We start from the raw sequence: 16,587 nt of genomic DNA, 5'->3' as shown, positions 1-16,587 counted from the left end.
GTGAGAGGCATATAACGTAGCAGTAGAAGGCCTGTTCTGTGAACATGAGAAGGCTGACACATTTCGATGACATCCCATCCATTCTGAAGCTGCTGACAGAGGTCAGTTTGGATGCGAGTGGGGATGCATGCAGGGCTGTACCTCAGCAAACGTGGATTTTGTATGCCGGTAGAAGAGGATGACTCAGTGAGCCCTAAAACCTCCAGGCTACACTCTGACTTCTATCAACAGTAAAAATAATAAAATTCTTGACGATCATCACCCACAGGCAGAAATTACTGGAGCATGAAATGCTGCAAATGTGCATGAGTATTGTTTATCCAAACGCTGCCCCCAACATACGCTGAAGGCTAACACTGGGTGCATGAGCTGGCTGTGCTCTACCCAGCTGGCTGTTCCCTCTACCCAGGAACTTCCCTAAATCACAGAGATCTGCACCATCGCCTGATTGCTAACACAAGTGGTGCAATGCATCCATAGGGGCAAATGAATTTTCACATTAATTGCTTCCTGCTGCTCTGGATGCCAGCTGTCCCAGGGACAGAAACTTGTAACAGACACCTCAAACCAATGTGCCTGCCACTCTACTCCCACAGCTGTGTAGTTCTCATTTCTTCTCATTTTTGACTTAGCACAGTCCTTGCACTCACACCGCCTTTGCAGAACCAGACACTGTCTCTCACCACATTTTTAAGTAAGACTCAAACCGAGCAGGGGCTGAGGAATCCCAGAACAAAATGTCAAAGGACTGATCTCTACAGATGGAAACAAAGGAAGAAAGAAAACAGCACAACTGATAAGAAGTGATTAAAATGTCACTGACTGTAATACATCTTGTAAAAACAGTTCCCACCCACTCACAGAAGTGGCTCTGAGGAGGCATCACTGCTTTTAATTCCTGTAGAGGCAGTAACACCTGAGATAGAAGGCAGATTTTAATTCAACACACAAGGAAGATCTTCATTCATCACACGTACTGCCAGCACCACTGTACAGTGACTGCCAGGTGCACTGAACAAGCACATAATCCCACCACAGCCAAGACAAGATGCTAATTTCACAGAGCTAACACTGCCTTGGGCCCACATCACCACACTCACATTACCTTTGTCTCACAGAGATCCAAGCTGCTAGGAGTGCATGACGCCCTCCTGGACCTCAGTTATGTTCTTAAAGGTGACAGTCTTACCTGTATGTATTAAAAAGGAGCTCAGTGCAAACCAGCAGCCAACAAAATGCTGAGAGAGTTTCCGGCCTTTACAACTGCCTGATGGAAGTAATAGGAAAGAAGTATAGCAGCACTAGCCACAGTTCCTGGAGCTGGACTTAAATCCATGACTTCAAACAATTTGAATTTCTGCATTTAAAAGCACTAAGAAAAGCAGGTGCAAACATTTGTCACAAGTTGCGTGCCGCTTTTTCAGCAGGACTCTGCTCAGTCAGACATAGCTGAAATTGTTCAGATTCCCCCTTGAGCCCACCAGACGTTAGCTCAGGTGCAGCACCATGAACAACTGCATGGTTCTGCCAGAGAAAATAAAACTCAACTTCAGGCGTCTCCTAAGAACTCACAGAACCGATACCTAAGAAACCCCACAACATTACTCATACTTGAATCAACAGAAATGCAGAATTGGGGATTCAAGTGCAGCAGATATTTCCACCACTGTCTGTTAGTACTTTCCACAGCACAGAAAATCCCTGAGTAAGAAAAATGTTGCAGATATTAGTTACCGGATATGTGAAGCAAAGGCACTGTGCGTCGCATGATTGGCGATTACTGCTTAGTGCTTACACTGCTAATTGTATGATTTTTTCAGATCCACTAGTAACGCAAAAGGCTGGGTTGTAACCCTCCTGCAAAGGCATTACTAATCCCTGTTTTTTGTTAGAATAGCTTATCATTGCCAAGTTACCTTTACTGCAATGTAGAGGAAATGTACAAACCACACCTGTGAAGCCTGTCTCAACAAAGAGACAGATTCTAGGAACACAGTACCGTATTACATAAACTCTCTTTCTCCTGTGGAGTTTTCTGTACTATAATTTGTGCATTTTCAACAGTGACCCAAAACCAGAGGCCTGCATTTCTGTTGTCCAAAATACTTGGAAAAGCAATATGAAGCTGTTTTTCTTGAGAAAGAATATACATGAATCCCTAAAGGCAATTAATGACAGATGAGGAAGACTTTAACCAAAGTTCCTGCTGAAATAATGACAGTGCCGTACAAAGCAGAGTATTTAAGTGTTAGAAACAAAGACTGCTATTAAGAAAAGAATGAATTCCACTTAGAATCTTCTATAACCAAGAACATACTCTGAACAAATTCTGATCCTTGTTCACAACCTAGGAATGCTCAAGATACACCAGTATTTCCTGGCTGGAAATGTACCTTCCACAGATGCATCATTAACTGCCTATCACCTGATTTATATTGTTTTGCATGTCAAAGTTGTTGTTTCACCAAGCTCTGTGTTTTTTTGTTATTTTTTTTTAAACCATGTGTATCAGATAGTAGGAAAAAGGGTAACACAGTCTAGAATATCAGAACAAGCCACTAAGTTACTGCACAAGACAGGACTCGGTATGAAATATTTCAGAATCATGGGCTGCAGTGGTTCAATAGATTATTTCTGAGTTACAGACAAGACTCATTTACTGATTTCTCAAAAACAACCATCATCACCACCAACAGAAACAGTCTTTCATCTTTTGTGGGGCTGTTAGGTTACGGTCACCACACCCATTTCAACACTCATTTGCATAGTTTAGTTTTTCCATCTTCTTGTCAAATTAATTCAAAGGTGTGCTTCTTACTTGAATTAATTTGAAACAAAAAAAAAAGTTTACTGATAAAGAACTTGCAAACTGAGACAAGTAAACTGAAATTGTTACTGTAAATTCTTCCACCTGACCTCAGTGATGTTACACTCACATCCAACTTGGAATCACAGGAGCTGCCTGGCTTGGAACAAGTTCCTTCACTCTTTCCCAATAGCTCACTTACATCGTATCAAACATGCCTAGCAGGTCAGACACATCCCCGCCCTTCCCTGGGTACAATGCAAACCTCATATTATGGTTATCTCCTGTCCAAAGTTTTGCCCTGGATTTTATCCTTCACAGGACAGGATGAACTCTCACTTCAGCTGTATTTGCACTAAAGAGACAACCTCATAAGAGCACTCAACCACCAGCCCTCCATACAAACTTCAGTTTTATTATGGAAGCTATCTGACCTATAATCAGCAGCAAAGACTCCCAGATCTAAATAGCTTACTCTTGGAGCCCCAGATGGACAAAAATTACACTGGAACTTGAGAAGTTTTCCTTATATCCAAGAAACCAGTTCTCTTTCTCTCAAACACCCAAAAGCAATGTAAAGAACATATCCCAAACATCTTTATTAGTCTAACAACATAGAACATACCCCAAACATCACTTGCTAAACATAAACTTAAGAATGATAATCAATTCTCTAAAGCCTTTTTGCTCCTTCCAGTATCTCACACCCCTAGTAACTGACTTGCATAAACAAGTAAAATGAAAATACTATGTGTCCTTCTTGGCTAGTGTAATTGTCTCAGCAGCTGATATGGTGCTCTGTTTTGAATTTAGAATAAAAGTAATTAACACACCAAAGTTTTAATTGTTACTGAGTAGTTCTCACAAAAGCCAACTTTTCAGTTTCTCACACAGCCCTGCTTGCAAGGGGCTGGGACACAAGGAGCCTGGAACAGACAGAACCAGGACAGATGACCTAAACTGGTCAAAGAGTATTAAATACTACCGATGCAGTATGCTGTGGAATAACAAAACTGCAGGAGTTAGTCAGAGTGAGGAGAGGAAGCATCTGGCTAGGTGGTAAGCAAATGCGCGACAAATTTCATGTTTTTATATACATACACATTCCATTTTTCCCCCTCTCCCTTTCCTGTCATAAGAACCTGTCTTAGGACAGTCTTAACTAAGCCCACAGATTTTACCTTTATCCAATCCTACCATGGGAGGGTACAAACAGCTGCATGGTGTTTAGCTGCCTGCCAGGTTAAACTGCAACGCAGAGACAGTAACATATGAGCATCGTATGAGCATCGTTAGGTAGCTGTACTCTGAAAAAACCTGTTAAATACTCCCTGAAGACAAAGCATAGAATCTGAGTACCTGCAAGATGCCAATGTTAACAGTTTGCCACTATACTAAAACACCAGGAAGTGTTTCAAGACTATATACAGTTCTTAAATTCAGTAGATTATTACGCAAGTGAAACTCAGTGCATGTACTCTGAGATGTAAACACTGGAGATTCACACTTTAAACCCAAAATGCTCACTTGTGCAGAGAATTATTTTTCTCAAAGCCAGTTTTGTGTTGCTGCAAAAGGAAAATGGTCTGCAGAAAAGCAAGACTTCTTACAACTGTTTAATACTTACAACCAATATTTTTTCTGATTTTTCTGACAAAAAGCCACACCAAAAACTTTACTATATATATTTTTTATTGTATGTCAAAGTTCATTAAAGATATGGTTTTGCTTGTATACAAGTTACTCAAAAATTGTGTCTAGGAAGAAATTTATTAGCAATCATATTTCAAAGCAGAGGTTTGTTCAACCAGGCCACAAAAACAATATAGTGTACAAGCAATAACTAGAAGGAGCTGCAGGTTCAAGGAATTTCCAAATTTTAGAGATCCCAAGATCTCAGAAGAAAAAAAAAAAGCAGTCGCAATATAAAATAGCAGCTCCACGTAGCTTTTTCAAGTTTTAAGTTTATTCAGAAAGTGACATTTATTTCAGTTTGCTTCGTTCTTTGAAGCTTCATCAAAGTTTTCAACAAGATCTAGAAAAAGAAAGACGTTGAAATGTGAATTGGACCTACTTCTGCTTTGCCAAATATATTTTTCTGAAGTTCTTCATACTAAGTGCTTAAGACATTAAAAAAAAAAAAGCCTTATGAAACACAGACTGAATAACTTGTAAGAGCTTTCAGAATTCGCCTTCCTTGCTTAAAGAAATAAGTTTCAAGTGGTTCATTATAAACCAGAACTCTAACATAATTCAGCTTTCCTATAACCATACCTAAGCAAACTGATACTGAAAATGCAGTTTCTTCCCAGCCCTTCTACTGAGGAAGAAACAGTGATCCTAGCCGTATCATGTTTGTCCTAAGAGTAACAGCTATTTCAAACCAATTATTCAATTAATCTAACATGGCATCTGAAAAACAATGAAATAATTTGCCTGTAGCAACTGTGCGACAGTCAATGACCAGTCTAGGACAAGGAATCTCACTTTCCTTGGCCAAATGTTATGCTACATATACCATCTTGAAGCAAAATTCAATTCCTCTTTCTCAGATTTCATGTTTTTTCTTACCTGGAACTTCATCATCATCATCTTCACCGGTAGCAAGAGGTGCTTTTCCATCCACAGCTACAAAAGCAAGTAGTTCAAAAGCATTATTTCAGCTCACCACAGGTACTTTGATAAATTTGTGCTTTTTTTTTTTTTGGTAAGCATTATCTAAGAGTCCAAGCTAAGCTGCAGCACTCTGCAAAACTTTCCTGCCAAATAAAAAATCTGAAACTAGCCAAGCAGTTCCCATTGCCCACATACTATATAAAGTTTACTGGTCAATATCTTGCATCTAGATATCGCGTGCTTTGCATGATAGCAGTGTTCTGCCAGTTTCTCTTGAAAGTATCTCTGTTTAGAGAGTAATCTGTGGCTCTCAAAGTTCATCTTTTTCAAAGCATCATTAACTTACAAGGAAAAAAATATCTGAATCCTTATGATCCTAGACATTCAAGAAAAAAAAATATAGCACACCTGTGGAACACTGAGCAGACAATTAGAGACATTAAACGATACTGCTGTTCTCTGAAGAATTCAGAGGAACAGTGAACCAGATGCACAATTTTACACCTAACAGGTCAAAGTAACAGTGTTCCGGCCCACATCTCTACTGATACAGACTTCACCTCTGTTATATTTGCTAGAGCTACTGTGATTTAACCATGCTCACCTCCAAAGATCAGCAAGCATACGTGAAACTGCAGTAGTACTGGAACAAGCTGCCCAGATGTTGCAAAGTCTCCTTCTCCAGAGATATTAGAAATCTGTCCAGATACTTTCCTGTGCAACATACTAGGGAACCTTCTTTAGCTGGGGGTTGAATTAGGTGAACTCCAGAGGTCTCTTCCAACCCCCACATTGTGATAATGCTAAGAATAGGTACCAAAGGTCCCTAGGTGCCTGTGCCACTACTTTTACTGCTATTCTTGGCTGTATTACCTAGGTTAAGCTGCACAAAACTTTTTAATACCTTCATTTATTCTAATTAATCCTTCTGATTTCAAGAAAAGCATGAAGAAAAAGATATTTACACCACATGCCTGAAATCACTTTACACTGATATCCAGAGATACTCAGATGAGTACTTGAAATTTGGTCAGAAATATCCTGTGACAAGGGCAATGCTAATTCTTTTGTTTCTAACAGCAGAAAGCTGATACAGCTTGAGAGCATCTCAAGTGTTAAATACATTTTAAATGCAAACCATACTATTTTCTCCTAAATTGTCTTCATATTCACTCAACTCTGAGACCAGACTAAATTCAACACCTGCAAATGCGGTCATTGCAGACACTTTGCTCTTTGATGTCAGGTTTCCAAACTCGTAGACAAGACCAAAACCTAGTTTTGTGCAACTACTTTGGCACTCACCCAAAGCAGAAACAACCATTTAACAAGTCATGCAAAGCAAGCACTTTAAAAACAGGCTTCTCTAGTATTAGAACTGTGCAGTTTAGCTTATCCAGAATAAATCCATCTCGTTATGAGACTCAAGCTTCAAGCTTTCCTTTTTCTAAGCCCTACCACTATCAGACAGAAGATAAAAATCATGTTAGGAAGAAGGAAATTGAGCTCCACAGGGAAATAAGCAGTTTGCTTCCTCCCAAAAACTAGTCATAGCATTATGCATAGGATTTTTTGTCTGGGAAATTGGCCTGATGAATGCAAAGACAACCTCTCTTTCCTTGCGGCAAAGCACAGAAAGAAGAAACGCAAGTTCACTACTGCCTGAAATTGCACACATTATAAGCTTTCTTCATTTCCTCCCTTCAGCATGTTCTCTACTTTGTAAGCAATGGAATTAACATTCTTGTTTGAGAAGCAAGAAGACCATACAAGCAGAAAATGAAGAACATTCTGAGTCAACAAGCTTGTTTTTCCCTAAGAATTTTCAAACTTTCAAGCCTAAAAATTTTCATATCTTTTCCAAATACCAAAGTCCCTCTTCTACTAATGCACAATTTCATAAGAACAAGCGCTTAGCCTTTTTCACTAATTTAAAGATGGAGAAGGAAGTTGGTATATGAAATTTAATGTTCATACCAGTTCTACATCCTCCTATATACTCAGGAATTAGAGGGAAATTACAAATTCCAAGCAGTGTGTAATTTCCCCTTACCAACTAAAAAGCCCATGCAAAAAGTATCCTCACCACATTCTTGAGGGTGCAAAGCAGTAGCAAGATACCTGAACCTGAGTCTCTCCACCCCACACCCCCATATTTATGATTCCATTCTATTTGTCAAAATAAACACCTGAAGTTTATCTGTTTAAATCCTAACTCTTTCCAATGATCTATCTGACTTTAAAGAACTATGTATGTGAAAATATGGTAGCCATGCATAGAAGTAAACCATCATAAAATCAAGTCAGGCTACAACACCCTAATCCTAGACCAGCTATGACTCTGCTTTATTTTGGTTATGCTCTTTGCTGGAATTGACCTATAAATAAGACCTCAGAGCTTTATGTCTTTTTGCCATAATACGCCTGCAGACAGAGTGCACTGAACTTCACTGCAGCTATCTATACAAATAAGTCCACGTTAGCTGCCAGCACCAAATGCATTAAAGTTTCAACTTACGTTGCTTGGGTAAGGCTTCTGCCAATCTCCTCAGGCTGGTCAGACTGTCAGCTCCAAGCTGATTTAAGATACTAGGAAGCATTTCTGTCAGCTGCTTTGTTTCAGCATGGCCAGTGATAGTGAAAGTGTTAGCAGCCAGAGATGCCTGAACTTTAGGGTTATTGAAGTGAATAACTGTTCCTTGGTTGGTAAACATATTTACCTGCAAGATAATAAATAATTCATGTAGTTTAGCACAATTTTTTTTTATTTAGCAGGAAACCAACTGTAGTTCCTAAAGCTTGATGAAGACTTACTCATTTACGGACAAGTTCAAAACATCATCTACCAGAACTCTAATGCTGATATATTTTACACATCTATATAGAAGAGTACTTCCTCCTTTGAAACAGTTACCTCTTCAATGCCAGAAATATTGTTGACTCCAAGTTTCTTTAAAGAAAACTGAAGTTTCTTATCATCTGCTGTGGCTGTTCTGTGGACAACCTTCTTCTTTCTGCGGGCAGTACCCTTTGCAAAAAAAAAGAAAAGTTATAAATCAATATTTTAAATAGCTTTTCATAAACTCTAATCCTAATTCAGATAAATACTCTGGCCATGTATAAATCAAATTAATACACAAAGTTCAATTCCTGAGTTACAGTGCACACTCTTGCAGCTGCATTGCTGCCATCTTCCCCTTGTGATAAGGCAACCTTTGAACACTTGTGAGAAATGTGAGGTTTTAGGAAGTAATTCACAGAGACACTGTACTCCACAACTCTGACTGGAGGTTTTCCAGTATCCCACTTAAAGAAAAACTGCATACTTATCTTTTTTGTCTTCAGTAATTTTTAAAGCTTATGAATTCTTCTTTAGTTTGCTATTCTGAAATTGTAGACAAATTTTGATAATGAAGTCAGAAGCCATAGTTAACTGTTAATAAATTAATAAATGAGAACACCCCAAAATTGTTTTATGCCAAAGCAACACCTTCATCTGATAGGCCTAATCATGTATTAAAGAACACATTCATCTTGTCAAAATATTTACAGATACATTTAAAAATATATATTTTCACATGGTATTTCAGACTACCTCATTTCAGAAAGCAAAAGCAGAGTTTAGGACCCTAGAAACACGGAGCTGTAACGTGGGACAATTACTTCCATGGAGAAGTCTATATGAAGATATCTATACCTATGAGAAAGGATGCATCATTCTATACTTCTTTGCACCATCACAAAGCTTACATAAGACCTGACACAAAATGACTAAGAGTGTGTGAAATTGAATTCCCTTCTCCTACTAATCCAAGAAGAAAACGTGCTGCAGCTTCACTGTATAAATCAATTCCTGCATTGCTTTTTGAATGAAATGGCTGAAGTTAGAAATCTGGCTGATGCTAATACCTCTAGCATAATCTAATTACAAATAATAAGACGACAATAAAAAAACTCATGTGAAAATACAGTTTTGAAGTACACAGCTCAAGAGTTTGGTCATTTGTCCAGAAAGCCTGATCTTCATTCTCTGCTCCTGTCAATCTGGAATAAAAAGCAATGTGAGAAATGGTTTCATTTTAGTGCCATAACTAACCTGTAACTGAGATACAGTTACAGGATAAGATAAGGCCTATATTACATTTCTCTGGACAAAAGACATTTCAGTCAATCTTAAAATATTATGCTTTGAATGAAAGGCTACGCAGGAACACGTTGCCCACAACACTTTTATGTGCCTTAAGTACAGACACCAAACTTCAGGCAATCTGATCATTTAAACTAAAAGCTGTTGCTTTCATCTCCACAGATTTAAGCAGGTCTTTAGTAAGCAAGTTCTGCCACGATCATGCCAAGACACGTTGTTCACGTACCTCTGCCACCTGTGTATTAAAAAAGGAGTACAGTAACCCTCAACTCACTACATTCAAATACGCATTCACCTACCAGGCCTCTAAAACGGCTAGGAGTAAGTGGCATTCAGCCACACTGATGGCACACACGAGTGCCATAAGCTCCGCAGAAGGGATCACAGCACGTTTCAGTGATTCTGCAGGTCTCCAGCCGTGCAGCGCGGCGAAAGCCCACCAGCAGAGGCAGCGCGCAGCCCTTTCGAACAAGAAGTAACTTTTGCCTCCTCCACACCCACGGCATTCAGCCACCTCCGCTCACGCCGCAATTCTGTTGCGAGGAGTTCTAGCAACCGATTCCAGCCGTAAAACAAAACAACGAGCCCCGCTCACACCTTCCAATGATTTCACAGGCCGGCCTGAACAACGAACGACAACGCGCCCGGCACGCCCTAAGCTCCGCACGCCGCTCCCGCGGGACGAGCGGACCACAGCCGTGAGAGCGCGGCAGGCTGGACGCACGCCCCGCCGCCACCGACCCGCAGCCGAACACACAGCACACGCACACCTCAGCCACGGGCGCGCCGTTAACAACACAGCCGCCCTCCGGGAACCCCCACACAACGCACACGCGGAGCCGCTCGGCCCGCAGCTCCTCATTTCACCCCGACTCCAGACCGCCCCGATCTCCGGCAAACGCCAAACAAAGCCTCCGAATCCGCCGAGCAATCGGCGTTCCCCTCCGGCAGGGCAGCGGGATCCCCTGCCCCGCAGCAGCAGGAGGGCTGTGCCAGCCCCTGCCCTGCCCTGCCCTGCCCCCCCGGCGCCGACCCACCTTGCCGCCGATGCGCACTTGGGCTTGCAGCTTGGCGAGCTTCTCCTGGTTCATGATGGTTTCTTTCATCTGCGGGAGCAACGAGAGCTCGGTGAAGCGGGGCTCGGAGCGCTCACCGCAGGCTCCGCCGCCGTGTCGGGGAGAGGGGTCAACCCGCCCGTCCGCCCCGTCCGCCCCGCCTTCAGCCAGCCGGCCCGCTACCCGCAGCAGGAGGGCAGCCCCCTGCGCAGCTCCCGACCGCCCCCCGTTACCTTCCCGGGGCGGGCGTAGCGCTGTCGGAGCGGCGGGATCGGAGCGGGCGGGGCGCGGGTCCGGGCACAGCACGCGGCCGGGAGCGAGATGGCGGCCGGAAGGGAGGCACACCGCGCCGAGCTGCGCATGCGCCGCAGTCGCATCCATCGGCCCCGGCAGGGGGCGCCCTAACGCGTGGCGGGGCCGGGAGGTGAGCGGCGGGGCGGGCTCCTCCCCTCCGCCCAGAGGGCGGGGCCGCGGCCGGGGGACTGGGGCCGCAGCAGGGGGAGTGAAAGAGGCGCTGTGCGGACGCTGCGGGTACGGCTTGGTGACCTGCCGCGATGTTGTAACTGGATGTTGTAACCTCGACCAATGGACGAGGGAAGAGCCACTGATATCGTCTGTCTGGACTTCAGTAAGGCTTTTGATACGATCCTCCGTAATATCCATCTCTCCACGGCGTGGATTTGATGGGTGGACTGTTTGAAGGACAAGGAAGTGGTTGCAAGACTATGCCCACAGATCAGCGGTCAATGGCACAATGGCCAGATGGAGGTCGGTGACAAGTGGTGTCCCTCAGGGGTCTGTACGGGGTCTGATGCAGCCAAACATCTTCATCGGTGACATCGACAGAGGGACCGAGTGCACCCTCAGCTAGTTGGCTGAGGACACCAAGCTGTGGGCTGCGCTTGGCACACCTGAGGGGCAGGCACTGTTCAGGCAGACCTGGACAGGCTCATGCAGTGGGCCCTGGAGGACCTCTTGAGGTTTAACAAAGCCAAATGCAAGGTCTTGCTCCTGGGTCCTGGCAACTTCCACTGCCCGTACAAACTCAGGGATGTAAGAATTGGAGCACAGCCCTGATGAAAAGGACTTCAAGCTACTGGTGGATGGAAACTGGAGACGGGCCAGCAATGTGCTATCGCAGCCAGAAAGCCAACTCTATCCTGGGCTGCGTCAAAAGAAGCGTGGCCAGCAGGGCAAGGACGGTGATGCTGTGCCTCTGCTCTCCACTGGTGAGGCCTCAGATGGAGTAGTGCATACAGACGTGGAGTCCTCTGTGCAGGAGAGACATGGGCTTGTTGGAGTGTGTCCAGAAGAGGGCCACAAAAGTGGTCCAAGGGATGGAACACCTCTCCTACAAAGATGGTCTAAGAGACCTGGGGCTGTTCAGCCTTCACAAGAGAAGGCTCTAAGGTGAACCTTAAGCAGCCTTTCAGTATCTAAAGGAGGACTGTAAGAAGGAAGGGGACATTCTTCAGCAGGACCTGTTATGATAGGAAAAGGGGAAATGATCTCAAACTAAAAGAGGGGAGACTGATGCTGGGTATAATGAGAAAGTTTTTTACAGTAAGGATAGTGAAGCCCTGAAAAATATTGCCCAGAGAGGTGATTGATGCCCTGTGCCTGTAGCATTCTAGGTCAGACTGAACATGGCTCTGAGCAACCTGATCTATCTGTAGGTGTCCCTGTTCAGTGCAGGGAAGTTGAACTTGATGACCTTTAAAGGTCTCTTCCAACTGAAACATTTCTATAATTCTTGGAAAATGTTTAAATGTTATACTTTCAGACCTGTTTATCTATGTTTATCTCCCATGACCATGTCTTTATTTCAGTCCGCCACACTTCTCTCTGGACTTGCCATGGTCCCTCTGGGGTGAAGCCCACCTGGCAGGTTTATCTGGCTCTGAGGACAATCCCCACAATTCCCACAACCTGTGCAGTGCAACCTAGCACTGAGTTCACCATCTCATTTTGTGTTTTAATGTCTCTTAGATCAGTTATGCTCTGGAATATCCTCAATAAACTATTCCTTTTGTTCTTGTTTCTATCAGACGGTATTAAAAATATCCTTCTGTGTTCCTTGATGCTAAGTCTTCCAGGTCTGTAATTCCCATTGTGAGTCCATATCCAGGCTCCAAATGTGTGTGCAGACTTAATTTGCTCTGATGATCTCTCCTTGCTGTTTTAGAGCTGAGTATTGATTTGGAAGCAAGTTGCGAAGCACAGAAGACTTTTTTTGTTGTCAAAGAGTGAACTTCTTATTTCTGTAACTACAGCAGGTATGTCCAACACACATCCCACATGCTGAATGAGGCACAGCCCAGCCCATCCTGCAGCTCTTCCCTGTCCTGCACCATCATGGTGGCAGCTCTGCCCTGCTAAGTGATCCAGCCCTCATCATGCAACAGCAACCAGACTTCATTGTGTAGTCGGCACAGTCTGGGCTAAAAATGGGACATGGGGAGGACAAAGTGCAATGCTAACTCAGGGTAAGCAAATAATCATATGCATTGTGATACACTGGGTAAACACAGTTCTGTGAACAGTGAAAAATATGCAGTTGTGCTTTCCGTTTTGATAAAGGGATTTAATAATAGCTTTCATGATTGCACCAGCCCCTCTCCCCCCCCTTTTAAAAAATATTTACAACTCCTTTTTCATCTGACATATTACCTGAGAATTGTCAAGTGCAATGTATAGAGTTGCAATCAGCAAAAAAAAAAAAAAAAAAAAAAATTGATCATAAGTCTGCTTATCAGACTTCTATAAGCATTATCTTAGCAAAGAGAGATATCCCTTGCTTCACAATCATGCCTTATCATGTCATCACTTTTTGTCAGTACATACATTTGTGAACAACTGTTTTCAAGGATGAAATACAGAAGGTAAAATTTCATCAAAAAATCAACAAATACCTTGAGAGTGCTGAGGGAACTGGCGGAGGTGATAGCCGAGCCGCTTTCCATCATCTATCAGCGCTCCTTGTTGACTGGTGAGGTACCAGAAGACTGGAGGCTTGCCAATGTGACTCCCATCTACAAGAAGGGCTGTAAGGAGGACCCGGGGAACTACAGGCCTGTTAGCCTGACCTCGGTGCCAGGGAAGGTTATGGAGCAGATTGTCTTGAGGGAGATCACGCGGCAAGTGCGGGACAACTGGAGCATCAGGTCTAGCCAGCATGGGTTCACGAAGGGTAGGTCCTGCTTGACCAACCTGATCTCCTTCTATGATCTAGTGACCCGCCTGGTGGATGAGGGAAAGGCTGTTGATGTAGTCTACCTAGACTTCAGCAAGGCCTTTGACACTGTCTCCCACAGTATTCTCCTGCAGAAGCTGGCAGCCCGAGGCTTGGACAGGTACACTCTTGGCTGGGTAAGGAACTGGCTGGAGGGTCGAGCCCAGAGAGTGGTGGTCAATGGAGCTAAATCCAGCTGGCGACCGGTCACGAGTGGTGTTCCCCAGGGGTCGGTGCTGGGGCCTGTCCTTTTCAATATTTTTATTGATGACCTGGATGAGGGCATTGAGTGCACCCTCAGTAAGTTTGCAGATGACACCAAGTTGGCTGGAAGTGTCGATCTGCCTGGGGGTAGCGAGGCCCTACAGAGAGATCTGGACAGGCTGGAGAGCTGGGCTGAAGCCAATGGGATGAGGTTTAATAAGACCAAATGCCGGGTCCTACACTTTGGCCACAGCAACCCCAAGCAACGCTACAGGCTTGGGGTGGAATGGCTTGAAGACTGTGTAGAGGAAATGGACCTGGGGGTGTTGGTTGACGCTCGGCTAAACATGAGCCAGCAGTGTGCCCGGGTGGCCAAGAAGGCCAATGGCATTCTGGCTTGTATCAGAAGCAGTGTGACCAGCAGGAGTAGGGAAGTAATTGTTCCCCTGTACTCAGCTCTGGTGAGGCCGCACCTTGAGTATTGTGTCCAGTTCTGGGCCCCTCACTGCAAGAAAGACATTGAGGCCCTGGAGCGTGTTCAAAGAAGGGCAACAAAGCTGGTGAGGGGTCTGGAGCACAGGCCTTATGAGGAGCGGCTGAGGGAGCTGGGATTGTTCAGTCTGGAGAAGAGGAGGCTCAGGGGAGACCTTATTGCTCTCTATAACTACCTGAAGGGAGGTTGTAGCGAGCTGGGGGTCGGCCTCTTCTCTCGTGTAACTGGTGATAGGACTAGAGGGAATGGTTTCAAGCTTCGCCAGGGAAGATTCAGGCTGGATATTAGGAAATACTACTTCTCTGAAAGGGTGGTCAGGCACTGGAATGGGCTGCCCAGGGAGGTGGTGGAGTCACCGACCCTGGAGGTGTTCAAAGAACGTTTGGATGTTGTGTTGAGGGATATGGTTTAATGAGAACCATTGGTGACAGGTGGATGGTTGGACTGGATGATCTTATAGGTCTTTTCCAACCTTAGTGATTCTGTGATTCTGTGATTCTGTGAACTCACAGAGAATTGCAACTACTCCCATCAAGCCAGCCTGATGAATTAGTTTCACAAAAACATGATCGAATATCCCATTAGTCTTATGGTTTTGCTGCCCTCCTTTTTACATTCTAATCAAATATATATATGTGTATATATATACATATATATATACATATATATATATGTATGTATGCATGCATGCATGCATGTATATGGATATAAAGTTTTGTTACTTATATGCATTAACTATATCATATATATTTTATATGCCACCTGAGACAATTCCTCTTCTCTTACTGTGGCCCGGACTAGCCGGAGGTTTGGACGCCAATGCCCTAATGAAAATGAATGAAGAACCCACGTCCACTCCATCTAGTGGTGGTAAGGGGTGACAAAGCCGTGCTGTTCCGAAGGGGCTGCTGGCGTGCAACCAGTACCTCCTATAAGGCTTCTATCGCTTCTGAAAATTAGAGGAAAGTGAGACAGCTGTGGGGAAGGAATACAGAAATTCGTTGCAGAATATCTATGAAATTGGAACAGCAAACCAGTTTTCTAGGAAAAGAATGGGAAAAAGACCATATTACCAGGTCTGAACAAGCAAATCCTCGAGCTAATTCAGAAGGAAGGGAAGAAACTGAACTCAGGAGGAGTGGGAACTGGAGAGGAATTTGAGGAGGACAGAGTTCATTCTGAAAGGAAAATAAATGTTATGAATTGATTACAAGATGACGTTGACAGTGTACCTGCAGCAAAAAGGAATGTAGCCCAGATAGAAAAAAAATAGGGAAAAAAAAAGTAACTGCAGGACTGCAGGAAGATTGAAAGTAAAAGCAACAAATATTTCACCTTCAGATCTATCACAGCCAGCCATCAATATGTAAAAAGGATTTCAGAATTACCAGGCCAACTGATGGTTACAAACATGCAGAATGTATTAATGGGCTGACATACTGAAGTGAAAATGGATCACAGAAAGATTGTTCCAAGATAGAAGCTGCAGAAAATGCAGCCTCAGCTGTCAGCCTAGGATTAACTAGGATGGAGGTATGATCTCACAGTCCCCTATGAGAGATTTGGAAGACAAATTATGCCTAAAACCACATCACTGAGTCATATCAGGAATCAACTGAAGCAGTTCAAGAACTGAATTTGAGAAATTCTGTTAGATTTGGTTACATTTCCTGGAGCAAACAGCAGACCTTCAGAAAATAAAGTTTACATCAGAGAAAAAGTATTTTAGAAGGTTAAAATAGCACTGGCTTGTTTTCTCCATTCCTATTTGTGTAATTGCCTAACAAGAAACATAAACTTAAGTCTGGATTTACTTGTACTTGAACAACTTCTGTAGAGAGCAAAACAGATCCAAAGCCAAAAGTACTAAACAAAGCATGAGCTCGGGAAGCACATTATGAGTGCTCAAAAAGGGTTGAAACTTAGAATCTCAAAACCATTGAAGAGTATCATTTATTAAATAAATGTTCACTAGCTGCACAGAAGCATAGGAATGGAAAAAGGGAGTTACATGGTTGGACCTGAAAATCGTCT

At 43.5% G+C, this 16,587-nt stretch overlaps 1 protein-coding gene across 1 annotated transcript; it reads right to left on the bottom strand.

Annotated features, from left to right (window-relative positions):
• Window positions 1–4,480: 4,480 nt before the first annotated feature.
• Window positions 4,481–11,007, bottom strand: BTF3 (basic transcription factor 3). Its single transcript, XM_031602594.2, has 6 exons — window positions 10,858–11,007; window positions 10,607–10,675; window positions 8,337–8,450; window positions 7,941–8,142; window positions 5,378–5,434; window positions 4,481–4,841 (listed from the first exon to the last, which is right to left on the bottom strand). The coding sequence occupies exons 1-6, from the start codon at window positions 10,999–11,001 to the stop codon at window positions 4,795–4,797; spliced, it is 633 nt and encodes a 210-aa protein (XP_031458454.2). The 5' UTR covers window positions 11,002–11,007; the 3' UTR covers window positions 4,481–4,794.
• Window positions 11,008–16,587: the final 5,580 nt, after the last annotated feature.

This window comes from Phasianus colchicus, chromosome Z (assembly GCF_987193195.1).
Source record: "Phasianus colchicus chromosome Z, bPhaCol1.hap1.1, whole genome shotgun sequence".
Lineage (NCBI taxonomy): Eukaryota > Metazoa > Chordata > Aves > Galliformes > Phasianidae > Phasianus > Phasianus colchicus.
The sequence above is the reverse complement of the archived record's forward strand: the minus strand, read 5'-3'. Positions and strand labels throughout refer to the sequence as shown.

What these genes read in the sequence shown, in the direction of transcription:
- BTF3 (XM_031602594.2), bottom strand. Translation starts at nt 11,001, where the DNA reads ATGCGACTGCGGCGCATGCGCAGCTCGGCGCGGTGTGCCTCCCTTCCG. An exon ending in GCTACGCCCGCCCCGGGAAG is followed by an intron (nt 10,676 to 10,857) that starts GTAACGGGGGGC and finishes TTGCTCCCGCAG; the next exon opens with ATGAAAGAAACCATCATGAA. An exon ending in ATATTTCTGGCATTGAAGAG is followed by an intron (nt 8,143 to 8,336) that starts GTAACTGTTTCA and finishes ATTATCTTGCAG; the next exon opens with GTAAATATGTTTACCAACCA.